Here is a 22,604-nt window from a genome sequence, read left to right as displayed (position 1 = left end):
GCTGACTTTCCTTATATTGGGAGGCTCAGAGAAATCTGGGACTGTTGCAGGGAATCAGCATTACAGGAGAGGTAATGACACTGCAGCGCACAAGTGTCTGTGAAGGAAGTTAAAAAAAGTTCTTCTGTATAAAATAACTTAAAGAAAAGGCATGTGGCTGTTTCACTTTTTCTCCATATCTGAATTAGCATTGAGGAGGCAGATAAGCTCTCTTGGAGGTAGAGGAAGATAAGAGCTGGGAGTTTGCTTCTTACTCACTGCTAATTGGGATTACGTTGGTAATTGTCAGCCCCGTAGTTTGGTGTTTGGGAAGAAGAAATGGGAAGCTGAACAGCAATAATGGGCTGCTCCTGCACGAACTATCCTGGCAAAATGCCTTTTAATTTCATGTGGGCTGTGCCTGCGAGAAGACGGAAGGATCAAGCCATCATCAAGGAAGATTAGAATTTGGAGCCAGGTTTTGGAAATTGTCTCCTATCTCAGTAATGAATCAGACACCTTAGGTGAAATTCAGATCCAACTGAATAAGCATTTTGTTTTTTGAGTTTAGCAGGGCCAGGATTTCACCTCTAACTTCAAATATATCCAAACACTGGTGTGCCGGCAGCTTGGAGCTAGTTACCAATGTTACATCCTAAAATTGTATCTCATTTATATTAGTCTTGCACGACCTGATTCTGCCCCCTCCTGTAACTGATGTGAGTTCAGATGCTGAGTTCAAGATGATGGCAGTGTCCCTCCTTTACTGTGCTGCTTTACAGAACACTGATATTTTAAAAATGAATCTTCCTAATTTATATTATTCCTAATAATTTTAGAGTGCAGGCTCAGTTTCATTTACTTCAGAAATAGGATCCATTTTCCTTGCCCTGGAAGGAAGACGCTCTCAAGGGCTTACTGATATTTGTGTGTTTGACTTTAAGGCAGAAGTTTGTTCTTAATTAATTGAATAAGTGCTTTAATCCCTGGCCTGAGGGCTTCCCATAGAGCATTAGCTGTATTAAGAAGGAAATGGAGTGTAATCCCTTTAATATAAGCACAGAAGAACACGAGAGTTTCACATTTCTGGAAACAATTTCTTTCCTCGTTGCATCATTTATTCTAATATTAATTTGCGTAAAATACAGTGGGGACAAAGGGCTTCTCTTTCTGCCTGACTCCAGTGCTGAGGTGTTAGCAGCACACGACCCTTGCCAGAGCATTAGCATCCTTGGACTCCAGTTACAGACTGGTGCGTAACAGGGTGCAAAGAGAAATAACTCTAGAAATTCAGCTCATTCCGACAGTGCCTGTGAACCCAGGTCTGCGACCGACTCTCCTCTGTGAAGGATTCTGGAGCCGAGATGTCATCTTTCTGACTCATGCGTCATCACCGGCATTTACTGCTATTAGCACTACTGTAATGCCAGAGAATCTCATTTCTGAACAGATATCCAGGCTCATGTGTAGCTCCAGAAATTGGACTCTTGGATGAGATTCAACTGACTGAACCCAGGCTTTCTGAGAAAGCAGTTTATTTCATCCCCAAGTATGTACCTACATTGGTCACATGAATTGGGCTGAATAAGCCAGGAAGGATCAGCTCAGAGGGAGATGTCCTCTTTGTGAACATCTAAAATTAGGTGAGATTAGTCTTGTATGAGGTGGATCCAAACCTGATTAATGCATGACATTTTTTAAAGAGTGAATACTCTTTGCTAGTTTGCTGTTCCTGTCCATTCATGGGACAGAAACCTAAATCTAAGCATCCTCTGCTTTCTTATGTTGCAGGTCATCAGAGGAAGGGGGCTGCAACATCTGGGTGGGACAGTTCAGGTGTACTTGGCCACCCTACAAGACCAAGCAGAGATCCCTGCCTGCCTTACTTCTGCAATGTTTCCCACCTCTCAATGCAGTGAGCTGAGGATGCTGTTTTCTTATGCTCCCCACAACACACCCACAAAGTGGGGTCTTTCCTCCCGTTTCTCCGTCTTTTGCTCCTATCTTTATCTTCAGCAGTAGCTGAGGAGGCTTTGAGAGCTCACAAAGGGCAGGCTTGGTCCCTCTCCTGGCTATATGTCCCCAGCATGGCTGGCTGCAGCTGAAAGAACAAGTAGCAGCTCCCCAGCTATGACTGTGGGGTGGCATCTCCTCCAAGAAGCCCTCACCTCACACCTTCGTGGGGAACCCCCTCCCACCAAGGCCTCCAGGGTTCTGGAGTGCAGGTGTCTCACAAAGGGACAGAAGTTTCCCTGTCCCTGAAGACGCTGTGGCCACACACATGCTGGTGGATCCCACTGCACACGTGCACTGTCTCAGGAGGGGACACCCATGTTCACCCCCCTGGCTGACTCTGGGTCTGCTGGTGGTGGGGTGCTGCCATCTCTTCCCTGGGGCAGTGCAGAGGAGAGGATCTGGTTTGCTGGTGGTTAATTGAGTGACTTTTCTGGTCCAGGTTCCTGGCTCACCATGGTGGACACAATGAGTAAAACAGGGCACTCGAAGGTGAAGTACACATGGGACTTTCATCCTCACTGGTGTTTGAGTAAGGGGTTTGCAGGGTCTGACAGGCTGGGAAGATAATAGGAGCTGGTGACAACAAGCTTCTGGCCAAAGGCTGTCACTGGTCTGGGAAGTCCAGAGGGCAAAAAGAATGAACTGTTAGAAAAAAGGAATGAGACTGTAAAATATATTCTTGCCCATAATAGATGACATTTTTGGCAAGGCATGAGGAGCCCTCCCTAAGGTGCTGTGTGCTAGTGCAGTTATTGGTTCCTTTTTGTCACATGAGGCATGGCAGTGTAGACCTGTGCCTTGTCCGGCCAAGCCACCTCTGTGTGGTGGACATGTTCATGCAGCAGTTGAGATCGCAGTGACACCTTCAATTACTGCACAGGATCTCATCTCCCCCAGTCCTCTGCCATGCATTGACAAGTTAGCACATTTAATGCTTTAGCATAAAAACGGCTCTCAGCTCAGCCTGAAGGCTCATCTCACCCGATTTCCTGACTCTAGCATGGCCCGTGGTGGATGCCGAGAGAGGAGCACAGGAAACAAGACAGGCACATAATCCTTCTTCCCTAAAATCCTTTCCCTGTCTCCATCAGTTTGCACTGCGATGATTTTTGGTGTTAGGGCAGGTTTCACTGGCTTAATATCCCTTGGCAGAGTTTTCCTCTATAATTTCTCCAATCGCTTTGAAGAACGAGTATTGACATTAGCTAGCATTTAACTTTAAATATGTGATAAGCACGTGGGAAATATTACTGAAATACAAGATGGAAGCACATGCTGATTTAACCTGAGTGACACTGGACCTCAGCAGCTGATCAAAGTATTTCAACAGCTGTATATTAGTGCTCTGCCTGGGGGCATCTGAGCATTCAGAGGAGGCTTGAGAAAGGCAGGAGGAAGGTGTTTGTTGCAAGGGACACCCTGGAACAAGAAGAGCCCCAGAGATCATTGCCAAAAGAGGGTAGGACCTTCCTGGCCACCCTGCTCGGGGCTCAGCTGCTCAAGGGGTTGGACTGGCCCCAGATGGGGCTGTCCCTGAGGCTGGGACAGAGTCTGTGCTCAGAAGAGCAGCTTATCCTCTCCTGGGCTGTGAGGGAGCATTTTGGGTTTGTATCACCACTTTTGAAGGCTTCCCCCAAGTTCTAGCAGCTCCTTGTGTTTGCCCTGTCTCATTTCAGCCACCTGTGTCACCGGGCATGTACAGGAGTTTGTACAAGAGAGACTACCAGTGGTGCGAGGATTACCAGCCACCCAGCGAGGAGAACATGCAGGTACCGTGGGATTCTCCTTGCTTGGCTTTTTAGCCCATGGTGCCAGCTCCCTTTTGACGGCTACAGGACAGCTGGGGACGGGGTGGGTGCCGAGGGGGCAGGAGACGTGGGTGCCGTCTGCACCAGCAGGGTCTGCTTTGGTCCCCACCACTGTGACCCACCAGCAGGTCGCATCACACTCAAATGCCCTTGGCTTGCGTCCCCATCCCTTTTGCGGGAAATCCCCCTGGAGCCCTCCAATAAAGCTGTTTGGGGCGGGCGATGCTAATTACGCTCATTAAGTCAGGGCACTAACGATTGCTTGCTGAACTGGTGCCTAAGCCTTGGACTCCTATTGCTCCCTGTGGGGCTGATGGAGCACGTCAGGATTAGACCCATCCCGGTAGTGCCTCGAGGAGGGGGATTGCATTTGGGATGGAGATGTCTCCTTGCCCTGACACGGGCCTGAGAAGACTTCTGTGGGCAAGCTGAGGTTGTTTTTTTTCTAATCTCCTTGCAGTGCGAGCAACCCCCCGAGCTATTTAATCTGATTTGCCTCGCTCCGCCTGCCCTGGTTTAATTGCTTGTGGCAGCCCGGTGGGGACAGCTGCGGTTTGCACTGGGCCACTGCAGAGAAGTGGCGGGGGGCATGTTTGGTTGCTAAAGTGCTTTGGGCTCGTACGCTCACGAGAGAGGAAAAAAAAAAAGTTCAGGCTGGGGAGGAAAAAGGGGGGGGACAACAACAGAGAAATCATTGTGTGAAGGTGCCCGCTGGGGCAGAGGAGCTGTCTGTGGCCACTGCTGCCATCCTCGCCTGGGCTGCAGCCTAGGGAGCCCTCTCCTCTCCTGCCCTCTCCCCTCCTCCTGCCCTGGAGGAGCGCTCCCGCTGCCAGCAGCCTTCATTAACGGTCCCGCTCGGGGCTCCCGCTGTTCTCCGGGGCTGTCGAGCCCTTCCTGGGCAGCCCCAGCCTTAGGTGGCTGCTCTGCTTCCAGGAGCCAAGATCCTGGCTGGGAGGGCAGGGTTTAACCCCTGCCTGCTGGAGCTCAGTTTCCAAGCCATGCATCTCAACTTCTTTTTATTTTCTGGGTGGTTTGGTGGGTTTTTTTTAACCTTTTTTTCTGTTTTTTTGGAAGGTTGCACACTTCCTGATGTAGCTTGGGAGGTGAGAAGGGAGGGAGCACTTGAAATGTGTCTTCTTTCCTTGGGCTGCAGTTCCCTTTGACTCTTTATTGACTCCCAAGGCCTGCAGAGGACAGCTGCCCCCCTGGGTAGTGGGATGATGAGGTACTCGGGAGGCCCAGGTTTCCCTCTTAGCACTGCTAGGGTTGTTTGTTGTTTTTTGGGGTGGTTTTTTTTGCAAGTGTTGGTTTTTTGGTTTGTTTTTGTTGTTTTTTTTTTTTTTTTTGCAAGGATAAAAGCACTGTGGTGGTTTTTTCTTTGTGAAATTTTGGACAGTAGCCTGCTCCCAAGGGGAAAGTGGTGAGCTCCTTGGGTTAAGGTGGAAAAGTCTGTCTGGTGATCCTTGTGCACCGTGGTCTCCTGAAGGCTCTTATCCCTCTGGAGATGCCTTCTGAGGAGCTCTGGCCATCCTTGGTGGAAGAAGCCCCCAGATACAGGTAGTTCCTGTAGCCCTGCAGCCTCCATCCGGCCCTACTGTCAGTATGGTGAAGGAGAAGACACCTTGGGGAGAGCCCTGGGAAGCTTGGACGTTGAGGGACAAACAGAAACCCCTGGAGATCCAAAACACTGATGGACAAACACCATGAGGATGGTCTTTGCTGGCCCCAGCAGCCTGGCAGAGCAGTCTCCTACTGAGCCCCTAGAAAGGAACAACTGGCTCATGATGCAGCTGTAGTGTGCACCCAGCTAAAGAGGCTGGAGCTAGAAGACCCCCAGAGCAGCCATTCCAGTAGCCACAGTAGCCTTTCCCCAACATGAACCCTGGAGCCATTCCCTCTCCCACCAGCAAACCGCTGCTTGTGCCGGGGCTCGGTCCCTCCATCCTACTGTCCACCTGGGGCCCAGCAGGGTCCCAAGCCATAAGATGGGCAGAAAGAGGAAGCCATGACGGTCTGTGCATTTTTAATGATGTTGTGGAGCTGCTTTGTGACCACTGAGTCCCCAGGGGTGTTGACCCTCCCAAAGCCTGGGTTGTCCAATGGGCAGGTAATGTTGCTTATAGAATCATAGAATCACAGAGTCATTTAGGTTGGAAAAGACTTTTAAGGCCATTAAGTCCAACTGTAAGATCGAGCCCTAGATTGTCGATGCTTTAGCAACTGTTCTTCCTCCTTGCTGCATCTCCATTCACATGGGACTTCTTTCTGCAGAAGCTGCAGATTGCAGACTCCCAGCTAAAAGCCAAGGAGTTTGCTGTGCCCCAGGAGGAGCGGGCAATGACCTACAGTGACGTTGTCTGGCAGGGGAGAGAAGTCATCCCAGCACCGAGCATCAAAGCCAGCAGTTGCGCTGATGTCGCAGGAGGGAGAAAACCAGAAGGCAGCACCTCCGGCCCCAAAACCTTGCAGCAGAGAAAGCACTTTACTTCAGCCCTTCCCGTTGCAGAAAGCTACCTGCCAACGTACTACCCTGCCACCGAACTGGCAGCAATCCCAGCAGAGACATCGGAGAGGCCGCAGGCTCTTGCTGAGCCAGAGAACGAGCTGTCTTATTGCCAGCATCTTCCAGCTGCTGCTCAGACTGCTGGAACAGCAGGTAACCCCCTGCGCCGGCGCCAGCGAACAGCTGACTGGCCACATCCAGCTACCCGAGGGGCTGTCTGCCTGGGCCTTCGCCAGCTGAGCTCCCCCTACCCATGGTCCACGCTGGCTGGACACGCGCAGATGGCAGCATCCCAACAAAGCGTCAGTGCTGGGCTGCGCCCAGGGAGGATTGACAGTGAGGGCACAGCACCCGTTACAATTAATATGCAGCTCCCAGGCCAGCTCAAAATGCAGACATAGTGAGCTGGAGTCTTAAAAACGTTTGCAGAACCATGTTTGATGCATGAAGAGTCCCTACTAGCAAGGCGTCAGTACTGCAGTCTCTCTAGGGGTTTTATCTTCACAGCTCTTTTGGGATAGAGGGACATGCAGTTAACTTGGCAAACAGAAGCACAGAGAGGCAAAAGGACTCTGTCTAAGCATGAGGGACTTGGATGGTTCAAACCAGCAGCACTTGGTGGCCCTCTGCTAGGCATCTCTGGCAGCAAATGCAGCAAAGGGGCTGGTGGCCAGCCCTCAGTCACACCATTTAACCGTTTGCTTGCATGGATTAAAATGCTAACGGAAATCAGGAAAACAAAATCAATGGTCACCAGACATCACCCAGCCATGGCCAAAGTAGCCAGAGATCTTCCTCTGAGGTCCTGTGTGAGGGAGAAGAGTGCAGCATTGCTGAGCAATGCTCCAGAATCAAACAGGAGGAAATGAGCAAGGATGTCCTCTCTGTTTCCTGAGCTCACCTTTCCCAGCATAGGACATCTGCATCTGGATCCTTTCATGATCAGTTGGGAGAAAAGACAAAGCCATCTCCTGTAGCTTAAGTGCCACTTTGAGGATGAGATGAATTAAGCCCTGGCAGGTTTTCTCTCTCTCCACTCACTAGAAGGAGAGTTTGGACAAGCAGCTCAGACAGACATGTCTCCATTTGGACAGTCCATTTAGACTCCACTTAACGTCTGAGGGCTTCAAGCATCTCCTTACCAAGCCCATCTGAAGTTGCCTTGTGCTAATGACAAAACCACTGTGGACTTTTCCCTTCCTGCTCTGCCCCTGTGCAGCCCAGCAGTGCAGTGTTTCCTGCAAAGCCTTTCCCTTTCATACCTGAATCTCCTGCAGAGGGTCTCAGCTCCTTTTAGCACACCAGGGCAACATGGAGACAGCTTTTTTTTTCTTTATGAAACAAATCAATGCAAAATTGATGCACCTCAGCAAAGCTCTGCTGAAGTGAATGGGTCTGCCCTGATTTATGCCAGCTGAGGCTCCAACTTGCCATTGTTGTTTTCCTGCTCCCACCCAAGGGTAGCATTTGGGTGAGTTAATTAATGGTGCTTCCCAACTAATGTGCTCTTTTCTTCTCCCATCTCTCAGGGATGTTGCTGCACAAGCAGAAGCTGGCCCCAGGCTGGGCCACCTACCAGCAATTCACCCAGGAGATGTGCCGGGCAAGGCAGCATGATGCTCAGCAAAACAGAAGCACGATCCTGGGCTCGTCTGCTTTGTTGGAAGGTCAGTGGATGGAGGTTGTGGCAGCTGCCCTGTGCGGGTGACTTGTGGCCTGGCTTTGGTTTTTTTTACATAATTCAGGAAGAGACTAAGGAAGGTGAAGGGAAGGTGAATGACATGGGAAAGGTCTGCACAGCCCCCATAACCATCTGCCTATCAGCGTGGAGAAGCAGGGCAGAGAAAAACAATTGTCTTCCAGAAGAGGTTGGAGCGTTGTAAATAACGTTTCTTTCATCCCAGTTTCCATATGGGCCACCCCGTGTAGCGCAGCCCTACTCGATGTGGCCTGGGAATAACGTGGCAGCATGGGAACTGCTGCTGCTGATGCGACTGCTCGGGTTGCGTTAACAGCCTGACACGGCCACGCATGTGCGAAATATCTGAAGCCTCAGCGAAAAGAGCAAAAATACTTCACTAACAGCTCATTACAGGAACGTGTTATTTTTAAAATACACAGAAAATCTGAAATGTCTACAATCGGTGGCTCTTCTTTGCATGTCCTCCCTGCTTTGTTGTGAGAGGTGGCAGCACGTTTCTCCACAGGCAGATCTGCTCAGTCAGAAGGACACACACACAGGCTGCTAACATACAGATGGGGCATCTCTGGAGAGCAGGATAGGAACACCCCTTCAAACCAGCTCCTACAGGGATTTTGGGGGAAAGATAGCACAACAGATGTGACGGTCCTCACTTGGGGGTTAAGTGGACCCTGGATCTCTTCACTGGTTTAGTCCCTGATTAAATAAAGCAGAGACACATTGCTCTGGCAGGATGAAAGAGAAAATCTGGACAGTAGGAGAAAATATATACAAGCTGACAAGTCAATGTCCAGAAGGAAGAGCACAAGGTATAATTTCCAGATCTGCCTTGTGTGACTTCCATCATACATAAAAGGCTATATAAAATAAGGGCCAAATAATCTAGTCTAAAAGACCTTATCTACACCAGGGAAGCACTTCTTGCATTTTCCCTTGGCTAAACCTCTGATTGTGGTAGCTCCAACAGGAGCACTGAAAGCGTGAACAGCCGACGGAGCTCAGGAGAAGGGGGAACACTCAGACTGTGGGATACAGGAGATAGAGACCCAAAAAAGTCTTTCATTATTTGGACTGTCTTTCACTAGAGTGCTTTGACCTGGACTGGAGAAGTACCTACAACAGAGATTTCCAGCGCTGGCCAGGAGCCCATGATGGATACTGTAGAGCAGATAAGAGCCTTTCTCACATTTTCCCCGAAGATGAGCACTTAAACCAGTAAGGGAGAGGTGGGCTGGGGGGAGAAGGCGACTGGTGGGAGTGGGGACAGGGTAAGAGTAGGGCAGGGAGGTTTTGGAGCTGGTTGGGATTGGAAGATGTTTCTCAAGCGTATTTTTCCGTGTCCGTGTTATGCAATGAGCTCAAATGAATTCCCCTGGGGCCAAATCCTTTCTCAAGGCCTGCTCAGCTTTTTCTTGAAAAGTTTTGCAGTGGTGTTGATAGGAGTGGGGAAACTTCTCCTGGAACAACCTTGTCGCTGTGGAAAGAAGATGCCGAGGTCTCTGTGGGGCTAGGGACGGGGGGCACATCTCAACATTTACACGCCCGGGCTTCCTCTGGGAAAGGGCTCTCTCAAATCAGACAGGGCAGGAGCCGTTTGCAACGTGACTCATCCACACGCTATGAACAAACAGGCATAAACTGCTCCTGAGCTCTCGTTTCTCACCGGAAAGGCAATTCCTCCCCGCTGCCTCATCCCCCCCACCTCCCGCTAACACACACATGTATTTCAGCTCTGCGTTGAAGTCTCGATTTTGATCTACGGTCCTGGAGTTATGTGTAGGCTGGAGACCGAGGCTGTGTAATGGTTGATCTAGGTGGGAGATTGGTGCCAATGACAGCCATGTGTGCTGCAGCATCTGTGCTGCTCCTGATGGAGACAGGCTGTTCCCTGTCTCCCCCCTGCCATTGGCATGTGCTTTCGTTTGCTCTGTGCTATTCCCTGGCTGGGTGGTCAACCACCACAGAAGGGGAGGCAGGTCCCCTGTCCTGATGCACAAAGCAGAGGATGGAGGTCCTCTTCTTATCCCTACCTCCGTGTTCTCTGCAGGAACCGCTGGGTATCCGAATACAAGGACAGCTACAGCATTTTCCTGAGGAGGCTGAACCGGTCGTCTCAAATCCCTGCTGCGGGGCTGTGCTCTGGGCTGTCCTTTGGGAAAGGGATTGTGATGGACACAGCCCAATGAGTGGTGCTACAGGTGGCCGTGGTAAGTACCAGGATTACCCATTTTTGCACTGAGAGCTTTGCGTAATGGTGGGATTTCAGGGACTGAAGCAGTAGGAGAAAGGATAAGCAGTCGTGAGATCTGGCACAAACTATCTCGAGACCTGAGATAAAATGGTAAGAGCTGGAATATTCTTCTGAGTAGCAGCATTTGTTCCTGCTCATTGCGGGGGTCTTGAACTAGATGACCGTCAAAGGTCACTTCCAACCCAAACCATTCTATGATTTTATGATTTTGTGGGCTCCTAGAAAGGGATTTGCCAACCAGATCTTATTAGGAGAATATTTTTCACCATGAGGGTGATCAAACACTGTCTGGTGACCAGAGAGGTGGGGGAATCGTGGGGAGATGTTCATAAGATGATGAGACAAGGTCTGAGCAACCTCATTTAAGCTGGCTCTGCTGGGCCAGAACGCCTACATTATTCCAGGAATTTCTGATTTATTTTAGGCTGTTCTGTGATTACAACTCTTTGGCCCTCCAAGCTGTCTGTGTGATATTGTCCATCACAACATGTGTTCCATCACCCTGGAAGCCTGGAAACCTCCTCTCTTCCAAACCCACCACCTTATTTATCAAATACTTGTGAAGCATTTGGCATAGATTTTTTAAAATACATATTATCATTAAAATCTCACAAGAACCTGAGCTTTTGCCATTGGCAGTAAAAGGCTTTTTTTGGAGACCATGCAGGCTACAAAGCTAAAATCACTCAGGCAGTTTCAGTTTATGTACTTTAAAGAAAACTTGCCAATAAACTTTGTCTCACAACAAGAAGTAGTATGTTTTAAACAGCATTGCTTGTGTTAAATTTACTCTCTTTAAAGCCTTGTATGCTTACAGGGAGGGAAATACCCGTGTTATCTAGGGCAGCTGAGTACCAGCCTTGCAGAGCTCCTTGCCCTTCTTTGTATTTAACACCTTTTTCCATGATTAGGCCACCAATTTCAACTAATGCTGGGTAAGCCAGAATTCAGTTTGCTACATCTGAGAGGTTTCTAGGATTTCTGGAAGGAGCAAGGCTGCTCCCAGCCTGAAGATGGCAATGCAGAGCTGCTGATCCAAGACCTGGGGAGGACTGATGCCCCCATCACAGCCTTTCTACTGAGCTCTGTGGCTTTAATGATCAGACTCTGGGTCTTCTGAATTGACGCCAAAATTAGCCTGGAGTAGATGGTGTGGAGACCTCCTTCTGTAGCGCCTAGAAGGTATTGCTTTTAATGAGACATCCTTGTGATATTCAGTGATAAGCAAGAGTCTCTTAATGGATACTGCCAAAATATCAAAAGATAATAATAATGACAACAAGTAACTTCTTTTACAGCAATATGAATCATACCTACACCTGATGGTGACAGGGACTATATATACACGGCAGCACACTGTTCCCTGCCTCAAGGAGCTTATCATTAAAGGGAATCACCTCTCTTTCTTCCTTAAACTCCACTGGTGTTTCAACCCATCACCACTTACCCAAGGGAAATTTTACCATTAACTTGCTGCAGGGCCTTGGGAAAGCCACGTGCACGGCTGTGTTTCCCTGCAGGAAGAAAAACATTGGGGGATTTAGCAAAATGACGTCTGGCAAGGCCAAGCTCTAAGCAGATGATACAGGGAGGTACAAGGGTCGGGTATTCCTGCAAAGCTTCCCCCTCTCCCTGCTCTGGCATGGGACATTACTGATTGCAGCCCATGTGGTGTTTGGGTGGCATAGGGTGTTTCCACTGTAGTTAATTATGGTGGACTAGTGAGTGCAGAATTTGGAGGGCAGAAACAATGAAACGGCCTTTAACTTAAAAACAGGGAAAAATAATACTCACATCAGAGGCTCCCGAGGAGACCCAGGCATTTGATTTCCTTGGGAAAAGAGACCATGAGAATAGAGATGTTCTTAATGGGACATGTACTTTTGCACCATTTAAAAAGAATTCCATGGCCTCACTAACAGGGTTCTCTTATGGAAAAACGTTGTTATCCTGCCTCCCTGTGCTGGAGGCAGGCTTCTCAAGCTGATTTTGACACTGCTCTGCTGCAACAGTTAGTTACGCTGACAGGGCTTGTGCCCAGACGAATGCTTAGGACACATATACAACATAATTTCAAGTCATCTTCACTAGGAAAAAGTATGTTGCTAAATGCTAATCAAAACGGGCAACCACGGTGGAAACAAATTGCTAAATCGAAATATATGGTTGTGATACACCCTGTCAGGCGCACTAATGAAGATATTCAATCAAGCAGATGGATACTGGGTTTGCTAACGCGGTCCTTAACTGTGTGCCAGGGAGAAGGAAGGAAGCTGCTGATACTGAAGATAAATGACCTTCCTGGATATTCTGGCAGTACGCTTATTTAGGAGCTTTCCAGCTTTGGAGACCAGGCTTTAGAGATGAGGATTTCGAAAACTGCACTCGCACATTTTAGCCCCTGCACCCAGGATCCAGCCTGTTGCATCCCCATCTCCTGCCATTTCTCTTCCAAGTATTAAAATTATTTTCTTTCATACCTTTATTTTCCCAGCCCTCATTGCCCCTTCCCAGTATTGGTCTGTCTGATGTTGGCAGTGATTTCTGTTAAGGACTTTTTTCCCCCTCCAACTCCCAGCTATGGAAACAGCAATGTTTCCAAGCCAGTTCAAGCACACAAAAGGGTGGGCAGCAGTCAGCACAGTGCAAAGTGTGGCTTCAGCAAGCTCTCACACCACCCCAGGGAGTCATGACTGTGTTAAAATTGGGGACATTTGGGCTGCATGCAAATATATCCAGATGACAGAAAGAAGCAGCCACAGAGACAGCTTCTCTGTCTCCCCAGTGCCCCCAGTGATGTTACCGTTACCTGATGGATGGAACCTCTTCATGTGAGTGGCACAGGTGTAAAATTAAGAGTGCTGGGGTCAAAAAGAGGTGAGAAGCTTTAGCAATATTGGCATTACCTCAGCACTGTCCATCTTCATTCCTTTTTTCTGCACAGCCTGGGCTCACGGCACCAGGTAACACCAGCTGTGAGCTCAACAGGATTCAAAAAGCAATGCAGCATTTGTATGAAGAACATCAGGTTTTACACGAGCCACAAAGTCCAAGGGAAAAAAAACCAACACCAGCACAGAGAAACAGGCTGGACATAAGTCAGACTGTGGCTGATAGAGATTAGGATGTGTTTTCCAGGACCATGTTGCCTCCTTATTGCTATAGTTGACCCTCGGCATATTTCTCCAAAGCGTTTGGTGCTGCCTTGTGTCCAAAACAGAGGAACATCCCTGGATGGAGGCTGCTGTGATCCACCAGTTGTCTGATGGGAAACGCACTGGAGCCATGAGGACAATCCACTTGAAATCCCAGTGACAGCATCCACAGAGCAGTCAGAAACGTGTTCCCTCTTAGGGTACTCAGCTGGTCCCATCACAAGATGCACAACCAAGTGAATGCAAATTTTGCAGGTTTTCTCCCCAACACACAACTTCAGAGAAAATAGGTTTCTGGTAAGGCTAAAGTGATGTCTTTTGTGAGTGCCTTAGTGCCATCTCCTGGGTGGAAGGCGAATTTCTCATTGTGGAGGGGCAAGCTGTGGTCCGAGCACCCTTGGCTGTGCAGGTTCAGTCATTTACCAACTGGGTATGTGGTGTGGCATGAGGATACCACACTCTGTCTGGTCCCACTATATTGCTAAATAAATGTCTTCCTTAGGATGCGTTCCTAAAGCAGGGGCGAGGTATCTCTTCAGTGAAAAGATTGCTCTGGATTCCTCCCTCATCATCACCATGATTTTTCAAGTAGCGTTTTCCATCCTTAATTTTGTCTTTTACGTTTCTCAGTATGTAAGAACAGACTGAACACTGAACTCACTTGGTGCACCCTTTATGGGAGAATTCATTCAAAATGATCAGAGGTTAATCCAATAATGACTATTTCTCTACGTTAGAGGCTTTCTAGAACTCACTGCAAATTATCTCACTGGACACTAGAGGTGCAAAATCTCCTTGGTGAATAGCTTAATGAATTACACAGTGCTGAAAGACAGCCTAAAATACATGTGTGTCCGTGCTGGTCGCCCCCTACAGAACATCTACTTCACCATGGAGTGACTGAACCCTCAAAGGTGTGTGATGCTATCTGCAGCTTGCATGGGAACAGGCAGAAATCCCATTGCAACAGCTTCCTTGGAAGAGCATGGTTAGGAAGAACCAGTGGTTTGTGATAGAACAGGTGTAAAATTTCAGAGGTGTTTACACAAACATAATTAGAAGCTCAATGTAGCCCAGCAGAGTCAAAACATTGGTGTTTAGGATCTCATTGGTATAATGTGAAATTTGTAAAAGAAAAGCACCTGCAGTGACACTGCTCTGACACTTTTACACTGTTTGCTTTGCAAATAGCATTGCTCACCAAAAGCCACCGTTTCCTGGAAGGCTGCAAGGACATTCAAAGGCTAATCCTCAGCCCCATCACTGAGAAATCAACTTCTCCTCCTGTTTCAATGAAAAGGCTTCCCATTGCCACCACCAAACCCACAATTATGCAATAAATCATTGAGTGTGTACTTAACCTTAAGCCTTTAAATAGTCCCACTACCCTGTTTGGCAATTAATAGTTAGAGCAAAACAACTTTGAGCACATCTGTAGTCCCACAGCTTCAATGGGCTGAAAAACAGAGTTCCCGTGGATCACCATGGAGAAGTGCTTCCCTGAAGACGACTCCACCAGTGCAGCATCTTTGATCTCTTAATCACAAGATAACTAATCACATGCTTAAAGCTAGTGTTCATTTAAGGTTTTGTTGGAACGGGTTCTTCATGTAGTATTTTATAATGCAGGGGTCATGGAGAGTGTGGGAAATACCCTTCTTCAGAGGGGGCTGAAGTAGCAAGAGTTAACGATGCAAAACCACCGCCTGCTGCAGCCAGGTCTCCTCTGGTGAGTCCTGTCCATGGCTCAGCCATCAACCTGAGGATAAATTATAAGCAAAGGGAAAGAACTTGTGAATTAACATATTTCACCAGACTATGATTTTTGGCAAGGGATGATGATTAAACAAAGCTTTGGGAGTAGTATATTTTTAATGAAACTTTCTTGGGCCAGTGATGGAGTTCAAAAGAGATGGAGAGAGAGAGAGGAGACGTGAGAAAGGCTTATTGTGAAGTAACTGATGGTTTGGCAGTTGTGAATGAAAGCAACTTCCAGCCACTCCTCCCAATTTTCCTAAAATCAAGCCTTTTGCTTTCCAGCCAGCCTCAATTTGCCTCATGCTTGTTTCCATGTTGTTTCTTCATGGCAGCTCAAGTTCTGTCAGTGTTTAGGACCATGTCTGCTGGGCTTGAGTGGGAGATACTACCTTTATAGAAATTCATAAGCACTTAAGTAGTCTTTACCTCCTTTTTTTTGAGCTTGCTTAAATGAAGAGAGGTTCTTTGGTTTGGTTAAAAACTACATGAATCATCAAGTAGAAAATGAAAGAGAATGTATTACTGAGATGTAAGGACTCCATTTATAGTGTACAGATCTCTCCAACGCTGCCGTAAGATAAAAATGAGTTTACAGTTACAAATGACTATGTGATGATGGCAAGTCCTGTACACGCAATTGCTTGGCCTGTGCTCAGCTCAGAGGCAGGTACCAAATGCTTTGTCTCAGTTCTCCCTCTTTTGGAAGAAAACAGGCATGGCTGCTGTCGGGCTTGGCACTGGCACCTCTGTACACTGCGTAGTCAGCTTGGACATTGCTTGCTGGATTTGCCTCCATGAGATATGAGCCGCGCTGGTAAAGCTGTTGGAATTTTCCACTGATTTTTTTTTTTTAATTGGAAATGACATATTCTGTAATACTAATGCTTTAATTTTGTCCATATTTTTTAGTTCTCCTTTGGTGAGATCAAAACAAAATGTTTCACTCAAGGGTTGGGCTGACCTAAGTGTTTTACTTGCCTCTTCAGCTGCTTGGTCACTGGACCTTGAGAAAATTGTCTTTTGGGTGGCCGGAGCCTTCCCTTTCCCTTGCAGGCCCTCCCTGGCACAGAGGGCACATCTCGAGTACACTGGGATCATATGGTCTTCGTAAGACTTAAGCATTGTCATGCCCCCAGTGAACAGTGGTGCCACCCAGCCAGGCCTATCCACCTAAGGAGGAGCCAATCTTATGTTGAACTAAGCCTATATGAAACATTTCCTTTTTTTTTTTTTACATTGTGAAATTAAAACGTGCTTTAATATTTGCAGATTCAGTTCTCATCCTTCCATGGCCAGCTGGAGACATACAGCTGTATGTGTTACTCAACAGTAAAATGAGATGCCAAAGCAATAGGAAAAAGAAATAGATTTTATTTCTCTATAGGCTGCATATCTGGGGAAAATATTCCCACAGATAATACATGGCTCCTGGCTGAGTTGCTGATAATGAGCCAATTAATTAAATAGGTCAGCAGGGCAAACTGTCACATCAGAAAGCTTCTGCTCTAATCAACACGTGAGAGTTTTCCAGCCTGGCTATGCCAATGCTCGTGCTTTCAATCTCAGTTCACAGTAAAATATTTCACTGTATTTACCCAAGAAATGTGCATATAAAAGACATAAATAAATAAATATGAAAAAGTGAAACCAAGCACTTAGGTATTTTATTTCAATGAAGCTGTCTTGTGTATCATGTAGGAGAGCAGATACGGGCTGAGATTTCCTACTGTGTGCAGTTACCTACACCCTCTTCAATTCAGCTGTGACACCTTCTAGCAAAAAACTGTTTTACCTGGAGGGCCAGATCAGCTGCATTGCACCACACATGACAGAGAGTCTCCCAAAATCATATTGCATTTCTCACTATGCCATGATCACCCATGTGCATTCTTGCAGCGACAGGTGGGCGCACGTACCCTGAAAGCTGCATCTAAGGGCTATTGAATGCCCTGGAAAGATTTCCACTTATTTGAAGAGGATCAGACTTTATAGCACTTGAAAAAAATTAGTGAGAGGACCACACCGCCATGGCTCTTTGCTTTTAGTCCCCTGGCTGAAGGCGCTCACCCTTCCCTGCCCTGGTGCCTGCAGCAGTCACAGCTCCCTGTGATAAAACCAGTAAAACCAATATTGCTTCTACTAATACCAGCCTGCAGGTTTTATGCTAACGGTGCCTGACACTAGCTTTGCAAGGTGCCACGGCCGAGTTAAGCTTCTTTACATGATCGTGCTGCACAGACCGGCGCTGAGTATCAGGTGTGATGGGGCATGAAAGATGGGTTAAGAGCAGAGCCCTTAAAAATAGGGGCACTGGCTCAAAACAGAGCCCTCAAACCTACAAACAACTCCCTGAGGCTGTTGGAGAAGTATAGCTTTGAGAACTGGAAGAAACTGCTTCAAGTCTAGCAGAGAAGTGAAGAATTGGTGAAATAAAGGAAAAATAGTTAAGCGGCAGCTGATGCGCCTCGGGAATAAGGTGCCCTCTGAGTCCATGTGGTGCACAGGGGCTGGGGCAGAAGTCGATGACTGAGGGCTGCATAGAGACTCAGATACCTCATACAAGGGCAAGACCTTGAGCTTGGAGGAGGATGAGGAGCTCATTACAGGGGATGAAGGTCCTTGTGGGGTTACTGGAGCAGCGCACGTGCCGCCTGCCCCAGGACCCTGAAGTTTCAAGGACTTTTTGATGTGAGGGAGGATGATGGAGGACTTGGTATGGTGGTACATGTGCCTGAGTCAGATGCTGGTGATTAAACTCTTAGTTACACCAGCATATTTATGCCTGTACAGTGCTGCCTTGAAACCCAGCCAGTGCACATACAAGGAATGATAGATATTCAGCAGTCGTGTCGCTTGCATCAGGTTCCTGTTTGCCTAATACAAAGTAAATGGTTTTTCTTCCAAATGGAGCTGTGCAGCCAGTCTGAGAAAAGCCAGCTCTGATGTTTTGTCTTTCCATACTATTCTTTCTTAATCCAATACTGTGTCTGCAGAAAAAAACATCAAAGCAGCATTTCTGCAACCCTTGGAAGTTATCTAACTCCAGTCCTCTCTGGAGGTCACACTGAAAAAGGTGAGACATGAAGGACGAGACTATACGAAGACCATATGGAGTTCCTTCATTGACTAAGAAAGGGCTGGAGGCCTTAGAAGAGGGGGGTGGTGTATATCTGTGTCATGGAGAACAACTTGGAGATTCCCAGGCAGTCATGAGTGTGTGCGGGGTGAGGGGATCCGCTCATCCTGGTTGGGATCTGGGCACAGGGTATCAGGTGAGTCTGCGGATGGGGAACAAATCGCTATAGGTTAAAAGAAGTTTGGAAATAGTCTTTGGACTGGCATCAGGCCTTTTCTGTTCACTGACACATTTCTAGCTTTTAAGGAATAGGACAAGAAAGCAGAGGAAGTTGAGAAGAGACAATACTTGGTCTTCCGGAAAATGGTAGTGCCCTTTTTCCATTTGTTTTTGACCTAATCTGATCACCCACCTTTCACAGGGCAGAGTCAGCTGTCCCTACAGTCAGCATCATCCTAACTGTGCAAGCTCATGGTGTTCAGTGAAACCAATCTGAATTTTCAAATGGCTTTGTGGCCGAAACATTCCATTCTGAATGAATTGAAGGGGACCCTCTCTTCCCCCCAAATTTCACCTCTGGGAAGGAGAGGGAAGGTGCCTGAGTGCGAGCCCCAGACTCCCAGGCCTGCAGCTGCTGGGGAAGGAAGAACTGGATGGATTGGGGGTGCTCTTGGGGATGGGGCTTGCATGACAGGACAGAAATCTCAGAGGCTGGAGATGAAACTCTCCCGCTGAGTCACCTCGGCTCTGCAATGCAGGTGCCTTCCCATCACTGTATTCCCGCTGTTTTGACCACTCTTCTGGGGATGACCAATGTCTGAGTCATCCCCTCATAAAGCTGCTCCTGGATTCACGTTTTCCACGGTTACTGCACATCCTGTAATAGATGTTTTCCTATTAAAGCACTGCCTGTTTTTTTTTTTCCTGTTGGAGATGACAGGAACCCACTCTTCTGTCCCCTGATCACTCAAAACCTTGATCAGTATGAATAATTAATAGACTTATCCGGGGGATGGCATTGAAAATAGTTTTTTATTATTATTATTATTATTTCCACATTTAAACAAACCATGGAGAGTGGGTTTAAAAGGAATCCTGAAGGCACATCTATGTTCCTAAACAAGAGGGCCAGGGAAATCAGCTGAAGCACTGGGCCACCATGATGCACATAACTGAATTGGTAGTTTACTCCATGGCTCTCCAAGACAAAGCTGCAATAGACAATTAGTGTTAATTTCTGTGGATGAAAGCCAGTTCTGGCTGCTCAGCCTTGTGGCCTTGGGTTTGGTCTTGACCATTTTTTATTTAGCACTGTGTATATACATTTGTATGTATGTGTGCATATATATGTGTGTGTGTCTCGACCCAATTATAGGCACAATACTGTATTTGCAGGAAAAGTAGCATGTGCACCCCACACTCCAGATGTCCGACATCCAAAGCATCTAAGTTACAGCTCCTCTTAATCAGTCTCTTGTGCATCATACCGTACCTCCTGCGCCCAGTTACCATCTGCCATTTATCTATCATGAACCATTTAATACAAGTCTTTTATCTGCTTGCTAAGCACCCAGGCAAGCTCCAGTAATTATCAGCTTCGGGAGTTCAATTCAAGCTTTTAATGCCATACCTGGATATTTTTTGGCTGCACACCTTTGTCCATAACAGTACCGCTCGCTGTGGACCAACCTTTGCTCATCTTGTGATACTCTATAGACACTTATTAAGAGATATGCAACAATGATAAACATTCCTCTCTTCTGGCTTGCGTCTAATGCCGTCATAATTTAGTTTTTCTGGCAGCAAAGATTACAGAGATGTGAAAACGGATGGTTACATATCTGACGCGGCATGGGAAGGAAGCGTATTTAACTGCCAGATCACAAATGGTAAGTGGTGATATCCATTAGTGCCAGAAGCATCGCGGTGGTCCCTGCACACCCTTCACCTCCGGGTTAGTGCTAATTGCATTGCCAGGCTTGGCCACAGAGCGCAACAAGCAGTGACAGCTAAAATCACTTTTCTTGTGAAGAAAGCTCAGAGATATTAACCAGCTGAGTATAAATTTCCACTGGCAACTCATGAAATCTGCATTCTGCCTCCCATCCTGTGGCCAGAAATACAGCACACATATGCTGCTGAAGCCTATTACGGGTCAGCAGGCATTTTGCAATTATAAACTAGGGTAGGCACTTGCTTCAGTCAGTCTATTTATTGTGCCAAGGGCAAGGTGAAGCCTCAGCTTTTCATGTTGTGAATAGAATATTAAACTCCCAGGGTTTGGGTTTTTTTCATGAGGGTGCCACATGGCAATGGATAGCGAGAGAGTTGGTTTGGTCTAACACTGAGCTGGGAACTTCAGAGCAGCTCAGACAATATTATCCTCAGCCTTTTTCAGACCTTCAGATTCTTTTTTTTAACTGCAGAAAAACTTGCTCCCAAGTGTGGACCACTGATGACTACCAACACAGGTGTGTTTCACTGCTGTGGGGTTTTGAATTCAAATGATCGTACTGTAGCGGTGATACAATTTGGCAAGGCACCAGTACATCACCACTTGGAGTCTCGTGGGGCACGGTTTGAAAACCAGTATCGCCATAGATTTCATTGGGGCCTTTGGCTTATATCAGGTATCTCAAGAACATCTTCAGGACAGGTGAGAGCACTGTAAGTGGTTTTAAATCCTTCATGCATCCTTGTTCAGTCTCGTGGATTGTTTTCCTCCAGGCGTTTCATAGCTACAGTGAGTACCTTGGCCATTGCTTGTAAGGCTGACCATAGGACTTGTAAGACTGTGCCATAGTGTATACGGCACTCTAATGTATGCCATGGGCAGGCTATACATGCCATGGTGGAGCGGGCACTCCTCTATGGGGGGCTTAGAAAGCTGTAGGTCAGTTCTGCTGTGGTGATATGTGTTGGTTTTGTGCACAGATCTCTGAGTGTCTACAGGAACCCTGCAGACTCCAGCAGCTTCCTCCCAAGTATTTGTTCATCCCCAGCTGACATCCCAGCTGACCACGCTTGGCAGGCACTGTCTGATGCATTTGCTAAAGGATTCCTGCAGGCAAAAAGGAAAACAAAACTTTTCTCTTTTTTTTCTTTTTTTTTTTGCAATGTTGAAAATGTATTTCCTACATGTGGGCCACTTTCCAAAGTGTCCCAGTGCCTTAGAGGCCAATGGCTAAGCCATAAATGGAGTTAGGTACACAAGTCCAAATTATGGCTCTGAAAGCTGGATCTAGCTGGTACTGAAAGTCCACGTGTCCCTGTGGTTTTTGTAGGAAGGGTCTTTAGGGTGTTGTCCGTCTGACAAAGAAAGAGGATCCTGATTTCTCTTCAGGGATGGTCTAAGTCCATCTATAATTCACATTTAGGGTATTATTCCAATTTTCTTATTTGGGATGAACATCTGCTGAGAAGACAGAGGCTGGGAACCAGGCTGGGATGAGGGAAGCTGTCCAAAACCTTCTGCTTTGGTGCAGTTTCTCTCCACACCGAGTTCCCACCACTTTTCAGGGCTGGCAGGGACCTGTGGGTCCAAGCACTTCCAAAGCACTTTGCTGAGTATTAGAGCAAGGTGTTCCTTGGTGAGGGTGACCAGAAATTCTCAAAGCATTCACCTGACAGTATTATTATCCTCTTTTAGGCCCTCTTCTACCTAAATTTGGTGCCTTCAACTCCACCATAATGCAAGAGGAGAACTGCGCATGTGGGAAATGTGATCCAGAAACAGTGGGAAGAGGAAGTTGCTGAACGTGCCCATGGGGAGATGCAGAGCCAAGCCCTTCTCTGGGAAATTGGGCAACTTCCTCCTCTTTGGATAGGTTAGAAGAAATTTCTGCTACTGTTCATGGCCTTTTCAATGTAGCTCAGCCAGGGCTGCCTCCTTACATTGGGCTCTGGTGGTGAGGGCCATGGCTGGGGGAGATGACACTTGAATAGCTGTGGACGAGCATCTGAAAAGTTTACTCTGTTCATTTGTTCACCAAAACTGGCTTCCACCTCCTATTAGACAAAAAAATAAAACATTTGTTTCTCAGTTTAGAAACAAAATTTCCTCGCATTTCCCATTTCCCAGTGGTTTTGCCAACTTGAAAAATGTACCAGGGAGCCCTATTTAAAGGGGTAAAGAGTGATGAATAACAGGAAACTAAATATTTAAAAAGCAAACAGGCTTTCTTTTCCTAAACACAGAACTGGAAGGGTAAATTTAAAATCCAAGCACTAAGAAAAAACAGGCTATTTTTCATGTGTCAAAGTTTGAAATGAAAAATATAGATTGGCTCCAGCCATAGTTTTTTTTTACCACATTTATCCTTGGTAGGGATGAGGGTGAACCACAGGAGAAGGATG

General features: G+C 47.1%; 1 protein-coding gene across 1 annotated transcript in view; it reads left to right on the top strand.

Annotated features, from left to right (window-relative positions):
* The window catches only part of LOC104284251, a 61,244-nt gene that overhangs the window by 6,634 nt on the left and 32,006 nt on the right, over positions 1 to 22,604 (top strand). Inside the window, exons 2-5 of the mRNA XM_009882555.1 lie at positions 1,771 to 1,801; positions 3,672 to 3,764; positions 6,075 to 6,642; positions 7,836 to 7,973. Coding sequence (XP_009880857.1) covers positions 1,771 to 1,801; positions 3,672 to 3,764; positions 6,075 to 6,642; positions 7,836 to 7,973 — 830 coding nt within the window. The remainder of the gene's footprint in view (positions 1 to 1,770; positions 1,802 to 3,671; positions 3,765 to 6,074; positions 6,643 to 7,835; positions 7,974 to 22,604) is intronic.

The sequence above is a fragment of the Charadrius vociferus genome, unplaced genomic scaffold (genome assembly GCF_000708025.1).
Source record: "Charadrius vociferus isolate BGI_N301 unplaced genomic scaffold, ASM70802v2 scaffold213, whole genome shotgun sequence".
NCBI classification, from domain to species: domain Eukaryota; kingdom Metazoa; phylum Chordata; class Aves; order Charadriiformes; family Charadriidae; genus Charadrius; species Charadrius vociferus.
This window is presented reverse-complemented; position numbering and strand designations above follow the sequence as displayed.